At 36.9% G+C, this 20,267-nt stretch overlaps 1 protein-coding gene across 2 annotated transcripts in view; it reads left to right on the top strand.

Moving 5' to 3' along the window:
* LOC136847658 (glutamate receptor ionotropic, delta-2-like) overlaps positions 1–20,267 on the top strand; it is a 222,064-nt gene that overhangs the window by 196,067 nt on the left and 5,730 nt on the right. For both annotated transcript variants that reach the window (XM_067119459.1, XM_067119460.1), the window contains exons 3-15: positions 7,629–7,801; positions 9,070–9,118; positions 10,051–10,177; positions 10,386–10,489; positions 10,819–11,000; positions 11,519–11,623; positions 11,963–12,039; positions 12,324–12,563; positions 13,624–13,751; positions 14,686–14,807; positions 18,160–18,388; positions 18,767–18,912; positions 19,696–19,794. In XM_067119459.1, the coding sequence (XP_066975560.1) occupies positions 9,082–9,118; positions 10,051–10,177; positions 10,386–10,489; positions 10,819–11,000; positions 11,519–11,623; positions 11,963–12,039; positions 12,324–12,563; positions 13,624–13,751; positions 14,686–14,807; positions 18,160–18,388; positions 18,767–18,912; positions 19,696–19,794 (1,596 nt within the window). In that variant the 5' untranslated portion in view covers positions 7,629–7,801; positions 9,070–9,081. The remainder of the gene's footprint in view (positions 1–7,628; positions 7,802–9,069; positions 9,119–10,050; positions 10,178–10,385; positions 10,490–10,818; positions 11,001–11,518; positions 11,624–11,962; positions 12,040–12,323; positions 12,564–13,623; positions 13,752–14,685; positions 14,808–18,159; positions 18,389–18,766; positions 18,913–19,695; positions 19,795–20,267) is intronic.

Below are 20,267 nucleotides of genomic sequence, written 5' to 3'. Positions count from 1 at the left end.
AAGTTTAATAGCTGATAAATTGATTAAATTTTAATTGCCGGAAGCAAAAATTAGAAAAAGACGTACCTGAAACTTTTAACACATGTAAAAGTAACTTTAAAAAATGAATCTGATAAGTATACTTTTGAGAGGGTAACATTTCATTCTGTTAACAACAGAAACTCGAGGTTAAGGAGCATCATTTCAAAATTTGACGCTATTTGATTGTTTATATTTCACTCGCAAACACTTCCCAAGCATGTTCACAAAGCACACACCTGAACTTTGATTAAGATAATGTAGATGAATTCACTAACAGGCACAAACAGATGTTTCAATACCATGAAGTGTCGAAAAATAATGAACTTTTTATTCTACCTTATGAAAGCAGGAAGTAATGCACAGAGGCTCTGCGTTTCAACAATTTCTGAGGAAATGAAAATTTTATCTTCAAAGAAATTTAAGATTAAGTGTCTCTCACAAAAAGAGTTTTCTTTAGCTTAACGATGAGATTCAAACTACGTTTTCTGTGTATCTTTAGAGGGTTACAATTCTATATTCTACCGGGAGTCATAAACAGTTCATCATTGTTACAGTTGGAAATATTAGCATTCACCCATTGATTCGAATAAATAGGTGCTCCTACGCTATCTGGATGACCTTGGAGATTTATAGATGAAGTTATAAAATTGCGGCAATTCTACCGTTTAGGGGTCCAAATTCACTGTTGCCTCGTGTGTTTGCTTAAGTTTTCTTTCCTATTTTCAATTCTTCTTTCGAAAGATCTGCAAGCAGAAGTATATTCGTTAGAAAAAATTAGTAGTTTATCTGCTTACAGAAGTAGAGATTGTAAAAAACAAAGGAAATAAAGCTCTGTACCTCACGTGAATAGTGTAGTGTGCCCCCCAACTGTGTTTATGAAGTGAGCGCTTAGGAACCAGGTAGGAACCTGGCACGGGTTCTTGCCTTTCAGCAGCCACTTTTTGATAAATCTGAAAAAAATCAGGAGTTTATCTCCTTACAGAAGCAGAGATTTAAGATTTTCTCAAAATTGTATGGGTCCGTATCCCCTAAGACGTGTTTTTATTTATTTATATACGTTCACCCTTTATTCCCTTAAAGATAAACTGCTCATATTTTCATTGTTTTCAGTGATTCAATAAATATTTGATAAATGTGTGTGCTGATCTTGACTTTACATTTTTAGGCAATTTTGGTAGTCCTACAGTTTAGGGGTCCAAACTCACTGCATTACGTAAACATGAAGATATTTTCCCCTCCCCAAGTATGAGGCTATAGGCAATTATTCTAATTCCATCCCTCTACCGTCCAGTCAGTCTTCATCCGATTTCCAACTCTTTATGCAATAAACAAAATTCGGCATCTAGATTGTAGCATGTACTCAGGACCCTTGTACTATAGATTTTGGTAAAATTGCGACTGCTACCGAGCCTCTTCAGTTCGGTATCTACCAGTTAACGTGCAAAATGGGCGCCGTATTTAGGACCAGTCCCTTGAGGATGAACTTAAAAACATAAGCAAAAGGCGGTTAATATGATAAAATAAGCAAAAGACATAAGCATAAATAAAAAAAAATAGACAAAAGACATAAGCATGAAAAAAAAAAACATAAACAAAAAGAGGCAAACATTCCGGTCGGCAACTAGCGGGAATCAGGCCGCGGTAGTAGTTTCCAGTTTTACCCAGATTTTTTAATTTTTTTTATTTAAGACCTTTGTTGACCAAGATGCGTATTTCATAGTACGAGAATTAAATTTGAGAAGGTAGGTAACGATCAGGAAACAAGGAAACAGCAGATTGGCTGTTAACAGTTTTGCACCAATAATGATTATCCAAAATAGGAACGCAAGCAAGTAGTCTTCACATCACATAGCCTCTCAAATCTCACTGCGACACAGCATTCCTTACATCTGAGAGTTTAGTAAATTCAGTAACGATACTTTATATTTTGCAAGGTAGTGGAATCAATTCAAACTTTACTTAGTGATTTTTTTAACAAGTGTGAGTGCATCAGTTTTAATTTGTTTCATAAATGTAAGGAATTATCATCTCAAAGTGAGGAACTTGAACGTCGTTTTCTCAAAAAAAACATATACAAACCCTCCCGAAATGGGCGACGGTAGAAGATATTAAACAAATTATTGATTCAGAGTTAAATGGGAACATCATTTTTATGGTTACACAGTTAAATGGATTATATCTTGTACGTTCGATTAATTTTCTGCGTGAAATTGTTACCGCTGCAAAAAAAAAAAAAAAAAAAAAAAGTCCAATTGGTGGGAGGAGAGTTGGTTTAGGAGAGCCAAGGGTTGGAGTACCCTCCTACCCAGAAGGTCTTATATGGTTGCATGTTACGTATTTTGTCCCAGACAAACAAAATCGAGTGGATATGGCTATAAGGGGCCTACTGGATAGATAGATCGAAAACTACTCTTCATAACTGAAAAAAAAACTGGTTCATAAGTTTAAAAATTCCAGTGTTCTCTCTCTCTCTCTCTCTCTCTCTCTCTCTCTCTCTCTCTCTCTCTCTCTCTCTCTCTCTCTCTCTCTCTCTCTCTCTCTTTGGTTTATTAAATAAAACTGCACCTCATGCTCTTGTATATTTCTTGAATGAGGTCAGGCAAAGAATAAGATAAACATACTTAAATATTAATTGTCTCCACATTTCTTGCACAAGAAGCAATCATATATGATAAGTCTTATTGATATCAAGAAATTCCCCAAAAATCCGCCCATGAAATTTGGTCATAATTTGATAAAAAAGTGTAAAGAAAACTCGTTAAAGGAGTACTTAAAATTCAGTATTAATTTATGCAAGCTTTACAAATAGCGCACTGGTTAAAAACTGTAATATGAAAAAAAAATTTAGGTACATGCGTGATTGTTTGTTAACTTGAGCAATTTCGTCATTTTGGATGCACTTTCGTTCAATTACAAATATTTTTCGGTCATTTTCAACTGGTAAAATGGCGCAAACATGAAATCGTGTTGACGCGATTCGATTTTACTTAATCTTCGCAAGGCGTCTTATTAGATCGATCAGTGAGGTCTCTCTCAAAGAGGATGGTTGTGATCTGCCCCTTGGGGTTACTCGAGTTAATAACAGCAATCATGAGTCGAGACCGATATGTACACTGGCAAATTTCTTTGTTGCTTCGAGACATTTTCCTCGCGTCTGGATGTTGCTTTTCTGAGTGAGATTTTACCAGTGTCAAGAATTAAGATCTTTTCAAGGCTATAATGAAGAAACACGTTTGTTGATCTGTTCGTTGCTGGTAAAAGTTATCTCTCTCTCTCTCTCTCTCTCTCTCTCTCTCTCTCTCTCTCTCTCTCTCTCTCTCTCTCTCTCTTTTGCTTATTAAATTGAATTTTTCTATCAGATAAGCCAAGTTTCCAGACTGACATTAAGTTCTGTATAATATGAGATTGTCTAAGGAGTCAAGTTTGTAGAGCTAGTGTTGACCTGATAAATATATTTTCGTTAACTTAATTTAATCAGGTAATGGTTGCGTGCTTTTCACTAAAGTGCGTCATAAAAGGTTAGTGTTGTGCACAAATCTGCTTGAGGGCGCAAATTTTTGGCAGCATACAGTCACTGACACATTTTAGTTTTGTAGTGCATAGTTATATACATACAAACATCTATACATAAATGTATTTCAACATTAAACATTTCCCTGGCAGCGGGTGGTTCGAAATGATAACGTTTAGACTTCAGGTGCTGAATCGTGGATGAACCTCGATGCAAAGGCCCTCCAAAACATAATTGTTTCATACACACTTAAACAGAAGTTCATCAGTCCGTTGTCAATTCCCTTACACACTGCACCATTCACTTCTAACTTCCAGGATTCTTACCATTTTCGTCCAGTTGCCCTTTTTCTCATCTCTCTGGCACTTTCTAGGACTTCTCTACTTTTCGTCCTAACCCTACGGAGTCATAGATTCCTTTAGCCATCCTACCATCCTCTGTTCTTTCCCTATCCGTTACTCGACCAGTTGAACACTTCCAAGATTTTTCTTTCTATCTTTTTTCTAATACTCTTGGAACACCCTTTTATGTTTCATTATTTATACCACATCCTCTTCATAACATCTGAGTCTCAACTATGCAATGAATTTATCTAAACAGTTCATAGACACCCTTCGACTAAACGTCACTTCCTCGCTAAATAAATTGCTCAACATTTATCCCAACTTGTGTGTCAAAACGCACCATTTCAGTCCCTTTGCCTCTTTTGACTCCCTTTTCTGTTTACCCATTCACCCGTTCTGTCGTCCTCTGTGACATTTATCCCAAATACCCTCAAGAAAGCTTCTATTCTTCATCCATCCACACTAACCTTCACCTCTCGCCCTCTAAGAAGGTTGTGTGTACATTCATAACACTGCTCATTCAAACAATCGTTTGAATTTACACTCAAACTCTTCACCAGCCTACATAAATTCCCTTGCTAGTACATCAGCCATACAATTGTTGACGTGATGTGTTCTAGTTTTAATGTTGCCGTAGATAATAATATTATAAAGGCCGCTTTCCCTCTAAAAGATTTATTCAACTAGTGGCTGACATTGCAGCATACTGGACGGAGTATGGTACTAATTCATGTATTAGTTGCTTGCGAAATTTCATCATTTTTTCGAGTGAATAAGCTGATAATAACTGCGGTATGAGTTTATCAATGTCAGGGGTTGCCCTTCCATTATAATAAAACGTAAGAAGCGTCGTGGGGTTACCTCCGATCATTGAACAATTTGATAAACAATGCTGAATTTACTCAGTATTTGTGACCACCACTGAATGCCATATTGCAGCGTGTTTCCTACAATGTTGGTCTTTTGATAAGTGACGCGAAGCCACGTCGAAGCTAGTCGAGTGATCATTGATGCTAACCGGGCTCGTTGGTACATATGCAAGTATAAAAACCAATGGAATCACTAGAACTCGAACTCTTAACAAATAACAGTTGACTTCTCTGACAGGAGGTAGAATTTCATGAAGTATCTTAATTACAGGCTAACTTCCGCATCTCATACAGATCACTGGCGGTTAGGAATTAAGAATTCCCTCAGATATTTCAAAGCCACCTTTTGAATACTTAAAGGCGGTTTCTCTTAATTGTAAATCCTGTTACCTCGGCTGTCGTGTTCATGATGTGTATGAACCATTACCTTTCAGTATAGTTTGAGGCATTTGTTCGTTTCATAATCTGATATAATCGTCCCAACAAAAGACCTGAGGTATAAATTTTCGTGAGCACTGCGTCATAAATTCAACTCTTATGGGCTTTTGGTAAGAGTAGTGGATTTGAAAGTCTGTTCAGTAGACTCAAGAAAGTTTTATCTATAATTTCTTAAACTTTCTGTGCTTCAAGAAATATACTTCTGTTGCACAGATACCATAAGAAGTCATTTTCAGAAGACTGTGATAAGTTTTTCAATAACATACGTTACATTCCCAACTCAGCAATGGTAAGAGCAGAAAATAGTAGTAAAGACTCCCATTTGCTGTTGATTTTGGAACTCTGAAAATCTTATTTTCAAAACTGGGCGAATGTCATTTTTTCATAAAAATATTGACATCCGAGACGGCAATTTGTCTTTTATAGTAACTTTTGGCATTATCCATTTGAGCTAATTCACGATGAATACAGACAATATATAGGCAAGCATCCAAAGAATGGTATCCTGAGTCACAACAAACAAGGACAGAAAGCTAGGAAGAACTTTGAATGATTGATGACCAAACAATGAATAGTGAAGAAAGAGCGAACTCTTCTTGAATTGTCGCCAAGTCCTCCATTTAGGAATAGTTTGGCGAGGATGTGCATTTACAACGAATAATTTATGTAATCAATACACCTTTAGAGATTGTATTGGTAATCACCAAGCCCGTAAGGCTTCTTTGTTCAAACTTACCCCTTATTTTCGTTCTTCCTTTTTTTCTGCATCTGAAATGAAGAGGCGCCTACGCAACGGACCTAGAATTTACTGAAAAACACCAAGAAGAAGTTTGGCAGCGTGACATTTGACACATCAATCTTCGTCCAAGAAATGTCCAGAAACCGAGAAACTTTTACGAATTACTCGAATATCTGCGCGCCTTTGACAAATCGGGTTGACTCCTGCTCTTTAAGTCAGCGTATCGACAAACTTGTTCATTCGGATAAGACTGACGGGGATCTTGAAGTTTCCAGTGGTCGAGAATTCCTTATTTCAGTTTCTCCATTTCGAAGGAGTTTCTTTGTTTAATAATGATAAGCCCTCTTCAGATCTTCGTGCGGCCAACCCCTTTTTTACTCGTATGTACAAATACCGTTAAGGAAAACTTTTCTGTTAGGGTCGTTATGTCATATTCATCCTAGATGATCTTTCAGAAACAAGGTCAAGTCACTGGGCGTGTCAGAATGTGAATGAGTAACCAAAAGCATGAAAAAGACAGACTTAAACTGCCACTATTCGAATTTTGAAACGCGCAGCAACTGCTCCGTTGACTAAGAACAAAGGCAGTTTTGCTCTTTCTGGGCCTTTCGAAGTTAGGCTGTACGACAGTGGAAAACTGAAGACGTAAACTCCTAATTGTACTTCATAAACGTTACGTAATGTGGTTATTAAGATAATTTATACATTTCAAATTACGTTGTCGCAAATACGATGCGCGACAGAAACAATTCTGTTATCTAGGGATTACACTAGGCCTAGGTATTTTGATTGCTTTTATGTGTTTAAGACTAGGGAGTTATGTTTGAGGATACACGTTTCTGAATTGGTTAGTAGTTATTTGAAAGTCGTACCAGGATTTAAATGCCGTAATTAGAACTTTGTTAATATAATATGCTAAAGTTGGTGCCAGATAGGCGAACAGAGTTAGAGGACAAACCAATCAATAAAAGATATAATAATTTAACTTTTTTATTCAAATTATAATTAAGTAAGATTACAATTTGTCAAGATGTATGTTTTAAATGAGTCAACTTTGTCCCTTTTAATTCAGATAAATTTTCATGGGGTTTATTACATTTTCAGTCCAGTAAAAAAAAAAAAAAATTAAAAAGTTGATGTAGATGAAAAGTTTGATTACGGAACATTTTACCAAACAGTCCTACAGAGATTCGTGCTCTCTCTCTCTCTCTCTCTCTCTCTCTCTCTCTCTCTCTCTCTCTCTCTCTCTCTCTCTCTAAGGATGACCAGTAAAAGGAGAGTTGCCCTTAAGGTAGATTATACAGTATTTTCCGTATTTTTTTACCATTGCAATTTTTACTTTTATTACCAGAGTTATCCAGACCAGTGCAGCTGGACTGAAAATAAAGATGTTAAGAAAGTATGTTAAGTAGGTATCTGCAGTCTTCTTCTTTACCTTTGTCTTCATACAGCTGCCAAATAAGTATGTTGATATTTTTTTTATATATTGCTTATTTTCTAAATTGGTGTTACATATATATTTTCCTCCTATTGGCCTCGGATGAAGTAAAGTTCGTAATTATGTAAAATATTCACTTATTTTTGATGAATTAATTCATTCAAAAAATTAACCTTAAATGCCTATTTCAACATCATTTAAGATCCTATTTTTTTAAGCTACGAATTTATTAATGTAGACATTTATTGATGCTGATTACAATTCCCAGCAATGAACCGAAGGATGGAAGGTGACGCATGCGCAGAAGTCGGTATGGGACGAGATTGTGGGAGGGGCAATATGACGCCTTGGAAGGTGTCCCCAGCGGGTTGTGTTCGGCATCAGACTGGTTTAATTGGCGTTGAGGTGCTCGTTTGGACAACACGCGTCACTCCTTCTTGAGTAAGTTTGTTCCCGTCTCTGTTTAACGTTATATTTCCTAATTTTGTCATTGGCTTCAGACAAAACTTCTTAGTAGGTAACGTAGCTATAAACAAAAGTAAAGAATTGATTAAATAAGTCTTTGTATTACTTAACGTATGCAGATTTTGAAATATTACAGTTCCTTGAACCCTGGAGTCCTAATTAAAAGCGCGCACTGTCATGAATCGCATGAGACTTGGTCCATTCTTCCTTCGGAGTAAGTTCAAAGGGAAGGTGATCACTTCAATTAACCACATATGACAAAGTCGAGGAAATGGTTTGCGGTGGCAATACGAGATTTCTTTCAGTGGCAATTCATTTCGGTTTCCAGATATTTTAAGAAACAGAATAATTCGGTGATACAGCAACGGGAACCTTTACATGTCTCGGCAGTCATGTGGAGAAAAATCTAGGTGCCATGTCTGACTCAAAAACTTCGTCAGCTTGAACAGATAAATTTGATTGAATTAATTCAGCTGCCATAATTAGAAATAATAATTTTAATTATTTAAACACTAAAGTGTTCACAGGAATTAAGGCTTCGCTGCATGGACGTATTTGTTAATCTCCCATTTGTAAATACTTGGAAAGTTTTGGACTTGAACTGTTTAAAGAAGCACTGTTATTATTACTGGTAACAGGAAACAAAGATTTTCATAATAATTCCTCATGTTACACTGTATTCTATAAGTCTCAGTCTTCAAAATTGTCAGTCATTCAAATCACTGATCAGTAAAGATTCATATTTATTAAACGTAAAATATTCAATATCCATTTTGCCTTTACATCTTGCGCTTCCCCGAGAAATGATGAAGCTTACGCTTGGGTCAGAATATGAAAGAGATAACAAGGAGTATATGACAACAAATAAATTAAACCGTGAATACCTGGCCCTGAAATATATAATTTGCACAAGAAATATGCCGTTCTTTTTGCTGCGGAAAGGATAAGATCAGGACTGAGTCGCAGTGAGTGTGTCTCAGAGGCTTGGTGGAGAAGTGTTCTTTTCGAAAGGCTTTGCAAAAGCATACATGTGTATATGTGTATGTATAGACTTGTCAAATGGTATTACCATTGTGAAACTAGACCCTTCAAGTGTTCATGCGTGCACGGTCTTTTATGACATTTTACTCAAGATATTTACGAATAATTTGGTTAATACGAATTCAGCCGCAAGTTTTCATGTTAATTTTTTGTACACATAGCATAGCATAACACTGAATTTTCTGTTCTCATTTGTCTTTCAGAGGCACCTGACCATGAACTGGAAACTTCTGCTGATCATAGCATTTTTCTGTAAGTGCATTATATTATTTTATTTGCTATATTTATAATTATTTATTGAATGCCTTTGCTTTCGCCAGATCTTTGTAAATTCGTGGCCTTCTTCCTCCGTAACGGCGAGCTGCGTCTCGCACGCATGTCTAACCACCTTTCCAAGCGTTGCCTACCTAAGCTGTTCATGACACCTGCAGCAGGCTAGGAACATATTTGACTTCTGCTTTAGCGTCATTAAAGTATAAACTCTCATTATGGGACGTTAGCGTGGCGTGAGAAGCAGCATTAACGTTGCCTGTGCAAGCGCACTCCAACCCCTCTGTTGTTCTCCTGGAAAATGGAGAGCTTTCATATTACTGATTAAGCTGGTCTTATGAAAACACGGACTCTTGGGTATTTGGGGGGGATTTATTTTTTTGCAGCTTAACGGGGAGAAGGTATAGGATGTTAAGGATGATAAGTTAAGTATACCTTAGTTTTACCAGACGCTCCTTTTGTGTCTATTCAGAACAGTATTCTCGACTTTGCTTCCTTGTAGCCTCCGAATGTTCACCAATGCCTCAGCAGTGAGAGACGGTGTCGGTTGTTCAGGCTTGATTAGTGAGCGGAAGAAGAGCCACTAATATGATCTTTTAAAAGGCATTACTGTATCTTTTTCGTAACCGTGGAAGCTTTTCTGGATTTCGGATAAAGCCTTATGAAAGTAATTACGGAAATATGAGATTATTATTATTATTATTATTATTATTATTATTATTCGGGGCATCAGTCGTAATGACATGAAAATTTCATTTTCAATTCCAGTTTCAATCTTTGTAACAAAAATAAAGTTCTAAATAAAATGCCTTCCAATCAGCTGTTATTTGCAATAATAAATAATTATCAAATAAATAAATAATTATCAAATAATACACAATTGTTGAAGCAATTATCTTTTTTTAATTTTTTAGGCTGGATGATCAAAACAAGTTTTTGCGAACGAAGACTAAGAATAGAATCTTCTCCCACGGAAATAACACGGAGCGGACACCTCGTGGAAAGAATTCAACATTCGAATTTTGATCCCGAGGATAAGGCGTACGACCAAATTATGTTGTTTCACTCGGCAGATGTCATGGCATAATACATTGAAAACATCTTTAATGATATTACTGCATATATGCTCATAATCTCTCTCTCTCTCCCTCTTCTGTGATATATATATATATATATATATATATATATATATATATATATATATATATATATATATATATATAAACTTTATTTATTTATTCATTCCCAGAGGCAAAGGTGTATCGCCCAGTACAACAAAAGAAATATTGTTTTTCCTCTCTGAAATATCTCCAGCAAATCGGCTGTACTTGGTCTACGATAACACGTACCCGGGTATGTTTGGGAAGTCATCAAACACAATATTCGTGGGACATTTGTTTATTTTCTCCCTTTTGTTACATTCCACTTTATTATTCTTTTTCCTCTATGTCGTTTTCTTTTCACGTTCCCGTAATGAAGACGGCTAAGAAATCCTTGAACTAGGTTACGCTACTAAATCCCAAATATTCTTTCAAAAGCGGTTAAATGCTTGAGATTGGCCATATTAATGCGTCATTTTTCATGTAAAAAAAAAAAAAATCCTCTCCCTGAATTAGAATGTTTCCTTACTTAAGACTACAGTGATTTCCCTGATAAGAGCAACGTTTGTACTCCCACCTCAGATATGGATACCAGGCTGAAATTACTCTCTGAAGGCAGCCGCGAAATAACGGTGGTCAAACTCATTTCCGGACACGACCTACTTTTCGCCATCATCTCTTCTCCTGCAACCGACATTTCGACGGATAGAAGACACATCGTTGTGTTTTGCTCCCTGGCCAACGTCGTTGAGATATTTAAGCTGGTAAGTGTTATCTCGTATAATAGAACATTATTAAACCGTTAAGGTATAGATAAAGTGCTGTATATGCAGTAGGCAGCTTTCTTTACTATAGGTTGGCCGTAAGTCTTCTTTCAAATGTACGCTGCTCATTCAGAAAGGTAGATAGTTGTAGTGGGAGACATGATTTAATGGATGTTTCCATCAGTGAATATAGTGGGAGAAATGATTTATTGGATGTTTCCATCAGTGGATACGAGAATTCAACCAGTTCTGTTTTTTAACTGTGCCTAATTCAGGCAGCCATGTCTCTACCCGTTTGTTAACAAAAATGAAAACACGTTCTGGGTTACTGTATATCTAAAACCAGCGGACCTTATGCCATGACTGCGTAGGTTAGAAATGAATTAGAATCATTCACAGCAACGTAAATACTAGCTAAAACCATTCAGACTGGTGAAAGCTCAACTATGATGAAACATTTTTAAATTTGACATCAAAAGAGAAACATGACAAAAAAGTAAAGCTACTCTTTCTGTAAGGTGGCATCACGGAATCTGGAGAGTCGGTCCCTCTGGTGGATCGTGGTGGCGACATCGAGGGAGGTAGTGAGGCTGTTGGAGAGGGTCCTGAGAGAGGGATCACATGTAAGGTTACAAAGATGTTGAAATAATTTTCTGATGCTCTGTCTACTGAACTTAAAAGTCCAACTGGAGAGGTCCATGAAAGCGTAAACAGAGAATATAAAACTTTTTACGTAGGTTTGCTTTGAATGTTGTCGCCTTCCTCTTAACGGCAATTACGTACCCAATCATTAACGTACTATAATTACGAAGTATTATGAGTTACATATCCACAGTTAATAAAAAAATTTTAAATAAATTTTTTGCCTTTAAATTATTACTACTTATTCGTAGGGCACTCCGTGTGTAATAATTATCATTCTGAAAAGTAAGTGCAGGAGTAAATCACTATCTAATTTTCAGGTGGTCGTAATTGAGTTTGAGAAAGCCAATCTGTTCAAACTCTTTTCAACGAGGATAATGATTGATGGGACAGTTTGGTAAGATTTTGAGTGCATGCACTCTCCCGTCACAAATGCAAAAATTGAGTATATGATATGTATATGATTATAAATATATTTTTACGTGTGGGCTTGGTACTCCCTCTTCCACGTACGATATTGTTGTTCCGTAACAGTGTCAGTATAAGATAAAAAAAATAATTTTCCAATCATTAGGGTCTTTTCAAAATAATTTCCCAATCATTAGGGTCTTTTCAAAATATTATTCTAAAATATGGAATGTCTCTAAATGTTTTATTCTGGAGTTATGCTAAATATTTCAGGCTGAAAGAGATTGGAACGTGGGAGAAAACCTCCGGCGGTTACAGTTCTCGTCTGTCCTCAGAAGTGTTCGTTGATCTCGATAGGTTTTACTCTAACTTCGAAGGCCGTCGACTGACAATAACGGCAATGGATAACAATCCTTATATTGTACTGCAAGAGCAAGCCGGCGGTGAACTCAAAGCTGTTGCTGGGTTCGAATTTACAATGATGAAGTCCCTTAGCGAAGCTCTTAACTTCACGTGAGTTCACTCGACGTCTCTTGCTGTCAGTTTTTTGGGCCTCGTTGTGATCGTTGCTAGTCCGTATAAATGGTGTTATGCTAGTATAAAGGAAATTATTTCGATAATAAAAACCACTCAGTCACGCAGGTTCAAGACTAGGCTATAACAAGCAGGTTTGTACTGTGCTTAACTTGAGAGAGTGAGAAAGTACTTCGTGGAGAATGCCTAAGCCCTTTAATCCTGTTGGCCTAGGTGTTAAGTTTATAGTACCTCTGTTTTTATGGTATTTTCGTTTCTAACTCTCACACGACTTTATGCTCTTAAATATTAAGCTACAAATATCCGTAAATATCAAATCTACTTTACCTTTTAAACAACTTACACTCGGCCACTGTCTGGTTTCGAACTTGAGCAGTGATGGTTGAGAGGGGTTGATTTCGACTTTGAGGCAGAGCCAGAATTCGAAAGGAATCCTGGTATGACAATGAAACGCTATCTGCAAGATTTTGTTAGTTTAAGAATAAAGTTTTGAGGAAAATTTTAGGAGTCAGATGACAGGATAGAGCATGAAACGATGCCATCAGATGGTGCCATGAGATGATGATGAAAGGGAGACGGAGATGGCTTGGACATGTCTTTCGCACAAGCCCTGGGAGAAGAGTATGTGGTGGCGTCATCCTGGCTCCTGTGGGTACCAGGAGAGTCGGGAGTCCCTGACCTCCTTGGAAGAGAACTGAGGGAAGACATAAGTGGAGGAATTTCCTAGATTCCCATGGCGTCACAAGGTGGTGGAAGCAATAATATATATATATATATATATATATATATATATATATATATATATATATATATATATATATATATTTACAGTGTAAATATATATATTTATATATATATATATGTTAACTTTATCACTTACACAATTGCTCTGTGCATCAATACAATTACTAACAAGACCTCATTGAGGTTTCAATGAGGTCCTGTTAGTAGATATATATATGTATTTGTATGTATGTACGTATATAATGTGTGTTTATGTATGTATATATGTAAAGATAATGATTATGTTAAATTTCAGGTACCGTATGATGACGCCAGACGACGGGAAATGGGGTGGCCCCACAGAAAACGGTTCAGTTGTTGGAATGATTGGCAATGTATATAACAGGCTGGCTCATTTTGCCGTCAGCGAAATAACCATTACAGGTAATTGTCTTGAGAGTTCTTAGTATAGCAAAATATTTTAGAGGCATCCCCAATTAACTAGTACTAGCAAGTATTCTTTATCTTGCTCCTTTGACCAATAGGCTTTTTGTGTCCGCACACGGCACAGAAAATCGGTGTTTCTGTGTTAATGTCGTTTGGCAATATTGCTCTTAAATGCCTTCTCATTTTCAAAACTTTTTCTTAGTAATATTTTTACTGCTGTGATCACTGGATGATTTTATTTCTCAGCATAAAATCTCTCTGTCCCAAGCAGTAGCACCTCAGATAGGCTGGGCTACCTTTAGAAATGATTCATTTTACAGACAAAACTCTTTAAATTAAGTGGAGCGTCTGTTAGCTGTTCGGTACTGGAATGTTCAAGTATAGGATTGGTAAAAGGACTGCTACATACCAGAAGGCCAGATTCCTAAAGCATCTGGTAACTTGCACATGAGGATGTATAAATACGCATGAAGCTGTATTGAGGTACAATCACCTACAAATGTTTAGATCTCTTTACATGTTTATACAGACAACTTAATGGTAGAGCTATGAGATCCTAGTGACATGGAAACTTCCAGTGCTATATTTTTTTTCTTTAATTCTTGTAAATAAATTAACGTGACATCATTTGTTAGGAAATGGAGAACAATGGTGAAAAAGCGTTATCCGCCGTGCGGGAGGCTTTAGTCGCAATGCTGTATCAAATAATTTTGCCCACAAATGCAGATGGTTTATCTTCCCGAAAGCAAAATATAAAGATTGCGTAGAGGCTTGTTTCGGAATGCGCTCGTGTACATTTCTGACTTTCCGCAAAGAGCGGAGAGAGAGAGAGAGAGAGAGAATGATTTCAGAACCGAGAAACTTAAAAAGAGTGATGTTGAATTTTTACATTAACAAAAGTGATGACTAAAGTCTTTCAATGTCTTTGCAGGCGTTCGGGAAACTGTGATTGACTTTACCTACCCACATTACATCGAAACCCTTACGCTGTTGTCCCGAGCTCCGATGGAAAGGAACAGGACGTTTGCAATTTTGTCTCCTTTCTCATTATTGGTAAAGTAATTATTTTCCTCTCTTGGTACGGAGATGAAACAGCTTCATTCTTCTAAGCCATTCTCTCTTTAATTTAGTAAGTAATGTCATACTGCTTGTAGAGTGAATGAATCAGCTGTCTTCCGAGCCAATGTTTCCTAGTTTGTTTTTGATGGGGGTTCTTGTTCATTTTGAAGGGGATTGAGAAAAACTTTCTTTCCAATACAGTTTGTTTTATTTTATTTGCTTTTGAGGTCTTTGCAATGCTATAAGGTTTTCCCTATAATTATTATGTTTAGTAAAATGATTAAGAGTCAAGAGAAATGCACAAAAACTTGTACGTGTCGCGTGCTCACGGTTAGACGGAAATAACGACACGACTTCTAGTTTTCTGTTGAAGAAAACTATTGTGCCGGCTTTGTCTGTCCGTCCGCCCTCAGATCTTAAAAACTACTAAGGCTAGAGGGCTGAAAATTGGTATGTTGATCATCCACCCTCCAATCACCAAACCTACCAAAATTGCAGACCTCTAGCCTCAGTAGTTTTTATTTTATTTAAAGTTAAAGTTAGCCATAATTGTACTTCTGGCACCGCTATAGGTACCAATAATATAGGCCGCCACCGGACCGTGGCCGAGTTCCGTGGGCCGCGGCTAAGAGTTTTATGGGCCGTGGCTGAGGCCACTACCGGACAGAAAGCCACTGAATAGAGCATTGTCTCTAAAGTTCTTGTAATGCTAATACACACACAATCATTCCGTGTAAGAAAAGATTATTTAATATTTCTAGTTTGGGTAGCTATTGACAGTAAAGAATCTATAAAATATCACTCTCTACAACTTTGATTTTCATTATGTTAGAGATGATGTTCATAATGTTTAAAGATAATTTTTCCCACAATTCAGCTGTTATCTGGATTCATGTGATTCAAATGTATTTATATATTTTGTTTTAATCTTCAATATTATCTCAAGCTTATGGTTTGAATCACATTAGGAAATGTTATAACCACCAAAATTACAGATGGAAATTTGATAAGACATACAGAAATAACTACGAAATTTCAACATTTTCCTCTTGGTAATAATAATAATAATAGTAATAATAATGATAATAATAATAATAATAATAATAATAATAATAATAATAATAATAATAATAATAATATCATCCATGTAGGTGGCCCAGAAGTTGTTCACATAGAATTTCTTTTTCTCACAACCTTACTAGGCTGGTATCTCCAAGTCTGGATTTAGGGCTTGATGCTTTTCTATCTTTTCTCTTCATATTTCCTTCGATCTCTTCTTCGAGCTTGTATTAGCTGTACTCCTAGGTCCCGTTGCTAAGTAACCACTTGGTTCTTAGCCACGTAAAATAAGTCTAATCCTTCGGGCCAGCCCTAGGAAAGCTGTTAATCAGCTCAGTGGTCTGGTGAAACTAAGGTATACTTTTTTTTTCTCTGTACTGGGTAGGCGATTTTCTTTGCAGACCTTACTGTGCAAGGCCTTGGTAAATGTGTCATGCCCTCTCTTGTATTCATTTTGAGCTGATTCTGGGCCTTCGCTTATGACATGGCTGATATTCTTTATATTCTGTTTGTAGGTAATGTTGGTATCTAGCCATCTCTCTCTCTCTCTCTTTCTCTCTCTCACTTTTTTTTCTTATCGTATACATTGTCTTGTCTTGTGCTGCCATCAACAGGTCTTCAGTCTCTCCTTGAGCTCTTCCCTGTCAGATGTTGTCAAGACCATCTCCAGCTACATCTAAAGTCTGCATCTGCTAACGGCCACACATTTGTGTGTTTTTCCATTTCTCCGTATGCTTTTCAGACTGTTTGTCTACAGAGGAGTATTTCCTTATAAGCTGTTGACATCCACTGATCTTCACTGTGCTCCAGGTAGTGCCCAAATGTTTGTTTTTCCATGTTGATGCTGTCCTCCACGCTGTATTCCTATTCCATCTTTTTGTCTTGGCAAATAGCCTTGTCACACTTGCTCTTGAATGTAAGTGCATTATTGATGATCATCAGTGTTCTTGTTTTTTCTGTGTATAATTTCAGGGTTTTCATTTCTCCTGTCTATTACTCCTTTATTGTATCTTAATACTGGCATAGTCCATATGTTGACTGCCTTCACATATGTTCCTGTTCCCACTATCGAACTTGGACTGCTCTAGTCTTGGAGGATTCTTCTCTTCGAAGTTGACATTAATTTCCTGGTGTTTGATATTGCCAGCATCCACGATTCCTAGGTGTATGTGGACAGCCTTTTCTGTATCCTTAATTACTCTCTCTTCTGGGAATGGGAATCCTTCATTCGTAACTATCTTTCCTTTTACTAAATCGACAACTACACATTTGTCAATGGCAAAACTCCATTTCCATACCTTTGGTTAGTGTCAGGACCTGTCATCCACGAACATTAAGCGATTGATGGCTGTTCCTTGTCTTTCAAGCTGGTTCTGTACAGTTACCTGGATGGAACAAACACCATACCAGAGGATCGGGAAGGATGCTGCAGGAAATGCGGGGAATCAGAGACACCTCCTAATGGATAGTGTTGAGGAACTGTGAAAAAAGGGGTTGTCTTCCAGTGCAGCACCGTGTTATAGAGTAAGGTTACTAAGTTTCTGGAGCTCATCCATAATCAGACATTCAGTCAGCCACAAGTGAGGGATCATATCAGAGATCTCCCTATAGTCAATCCAAACCATACGTAGGTTTGTCTTTCAGTTTTTTACAATTCCTTAGCTTTATCCCGTCCATTAGGAGGTGGTCTTCGACCCAGTGCATTTCCTGTAGCATCCTTTCTGTTCCATTGGTATGGTGTTTGTTTCCCCGAGGTGGTTGTACAGCTCCTCACACATAATTCCTGCTAGTAATTTCTGCTTGACTGGCAGGCACGTAATAGGTCAGAAGTTACTAACTGCATCGCCCTTTTCTCAGTCTTTTTGTACCAGTGATGTTCTGCCCGTTGCCATCCAGTGTGGGACATCCTTTAACTGCTGGGAAAATTTTCCATGCATCAACTTGAATCTCTTCACCAGTATTCCTGCATGCTGTCTGGTGATAGGGCTCTCCAGTTAAGCACCTTTTTTTTCAGTTGATTCCTTACTTTCCTGGTCATGATGCTAATCTGTCGTCGTTTAACTCTGCCTCTTTCTTCATTCTTCTGGCCCTGAAATGACTGTGTATCCCAGAACTTCTTTGTGGGTCTGATTTTGTCATTGTTCATTTAGTCTCTGGTTTGCGTAGAAGACCATGTTCTGTGTATATGGTTGAACTTTACTATTTTTGCTGATTTTGCTTCTACTCTTTGAGTTATTCTTTAACCACTATTGTTCTTTATTACCATTTATTCTATTTTTCCTCTCAGGTCTGGATGTACATAATTATTTCGATTCTGACAGTTGGGGCTCTTCTAACCGTACAGACTTGGATAATGGGAAAATATTTGCCAGAGAAACCCAAAGGCTACCGCATAAACGACTCTATCTTCAGTATGTTCAGGAGTATTCTGATGCAAGACAGCCTCATTACAACCAATTATTTACCCCACCAGTTTTTACTGCTCTTCTGGTATCTCTTCTGCCTCAACATATCAGGTAAATGAACTTTTCATTGCAAGCAGCTCCAGTGAGGTAAGTCTTGTCCTGATTTGGGCTGCCCAAGCAGGAAGAACCTGTGATGGGACACACAAATTTTCGATTTTTTGTCAGTTCATATGTTTTTCCTCCTGAAATATAGTTTTAACAAAGTGATTAAGCTGTGTTTCAAATAGTAATCATAATTGGAATCATAATCGGATTATAACCCTTTTTAATTTAATTCAACCAATAAATCTAAAATAATATAAGGGTGAGCAAATTTAACCTTTCCCTGAAATTAATCTTAAAAATAACAGGAAAATTATAAAGAAAGAAGTAAGTTTTGTGAAGAGTAAATTAAACGAAGGTGAAATATAGCCTACATGACTTTTTCAGCTCTGTACTCCGGCATATTAATTGCAACGCTGATTAAGCCATCCTTTGAAAAGCCGATCGATGGCCTCACTGACCTCCCGGCTGCGATAAAGGATGGATTCACTCTCGTAATTACAAGAGGCACAAGCATGGAGTATCTCTTCAGGGTTAGTAGTGGTGTTTGTTTGAGAGTGAACGGTTCCAGTTTAATTATCTTTGCTCGGTTTATCTGTCGTCATTTGCACGTTTAATGCTGTCTAAACCTGACGTCTTATTACTCGAGGTGGTCTTCAAGATACATTAATTACATAACAAATTCGAAGGTCATGAAAACATATTTCAAATTCGGTTTTAAATACGTTTGCTGAAGCAGCTCTCAATATGGATGGGCGCTGCCATGGACCACTTGAATTTATTCATCATTAGGTCAGTTGCCTCATTAAGCAAGCCTGTGGCTTCTTCAGTAACTTGGCAGTCTTTCTATGTGACTGCATACTTAATTTATGTTTCCACAAGCTACTTTTTTTATTGCATTAAGGTGTTGATCATTAGGACTCGTAGATTTCCCAGTGTCTAAACTATTTTCATTGCTTTAATTTCAAGGATCTTATTTCTTTCATCCTGAGGCTAAAGTAATTGTCTACAGTGCTAAAGTAATAGTATACGGTACAATATGTTCATTATTTAGGAAATGATTCTTCAGTAATTGCCGTAACCAGTTGGAGCTGTATCAGCACAAGAAAAGTTAGAGACTCCTGTAAAGTATATTAATATAATCCATGGTAGTTTAGCAAGTATAAGTACTATATGATATAGGTCTCAGGACATGCCAGATTCAATAAAATGCAAACCCTTTGTTTCTCTGTGCATAAAACGATGTTCATTGCAGCTGCAGTCTTAATTTCTTATGCGTTTGGTAAATGATAGTGATTTTGTGAAATATCTTGCAGAGTGCTAAAGAGGGTATATATGCTGAAACTTGGAAGTTATTCAACCACAGAGACGAATCAAAAAGTTTCATAAGACATTCCAAAGATGTTATGAACAAGGTAAGTGTTGGTTATTCGTGCCATTGTTGTTACAGAAATAGATGGATGAAATATTCAAAGGCTTAGTCACAGTAGAAGAGTTCTTGTTTTGAGCCCGTTATGTATCGTCATCTTTAACTTAAGATACAAATAATGTTAAGAGAATAATGTTAGAGAAAGTTAGACATTTGTTTGCTGGTGTAAGGTTAGTTGGTTTTCAGTGTTCTAAATTTTCATATTGCCAGGCCTTTACGTTGGGCTAGATCATGAAATTTAGGTTCAAAGGCCAATGACTAGGGCAGCTGGGCCATTTAGCACTGTTTAATAAATTCCATAAATTTATTTTTTTTTAATCTCACTTTAAAAATGGTTTAAATCTGAGATTGAAAATAATGATCAAATCAACTTTTTAATAGGAAAATCTTTCTATTGGGCTAATTTTCCCAGTCAGTTCATATATGGAAATGCCATGAAACGAATTAGTTCCTCAAAAT

Source organism: Macrobrachium rosenbergii, chromosome 17 (assembly GCF_040412425.1).
Source record: "Macrobrachium rosenbergii isolate ZJJX-2024 chromosome 17, ASM4041242v1, whole genome shotgun sequence".
In the NCBI taxonomy this organism is placed as follows: domain Eukaryota; kingdom Metazoa; phylum Arthropoda; class Malacostraca; order Decapoda; family Palaemonidae; genus Macrobrachium; species Macrobrachium rosenbergii.
Note: the sequence above shows the minus strand (reverse complement) of the source record. Positions and strands in the feature narration are given on the sequence as shown.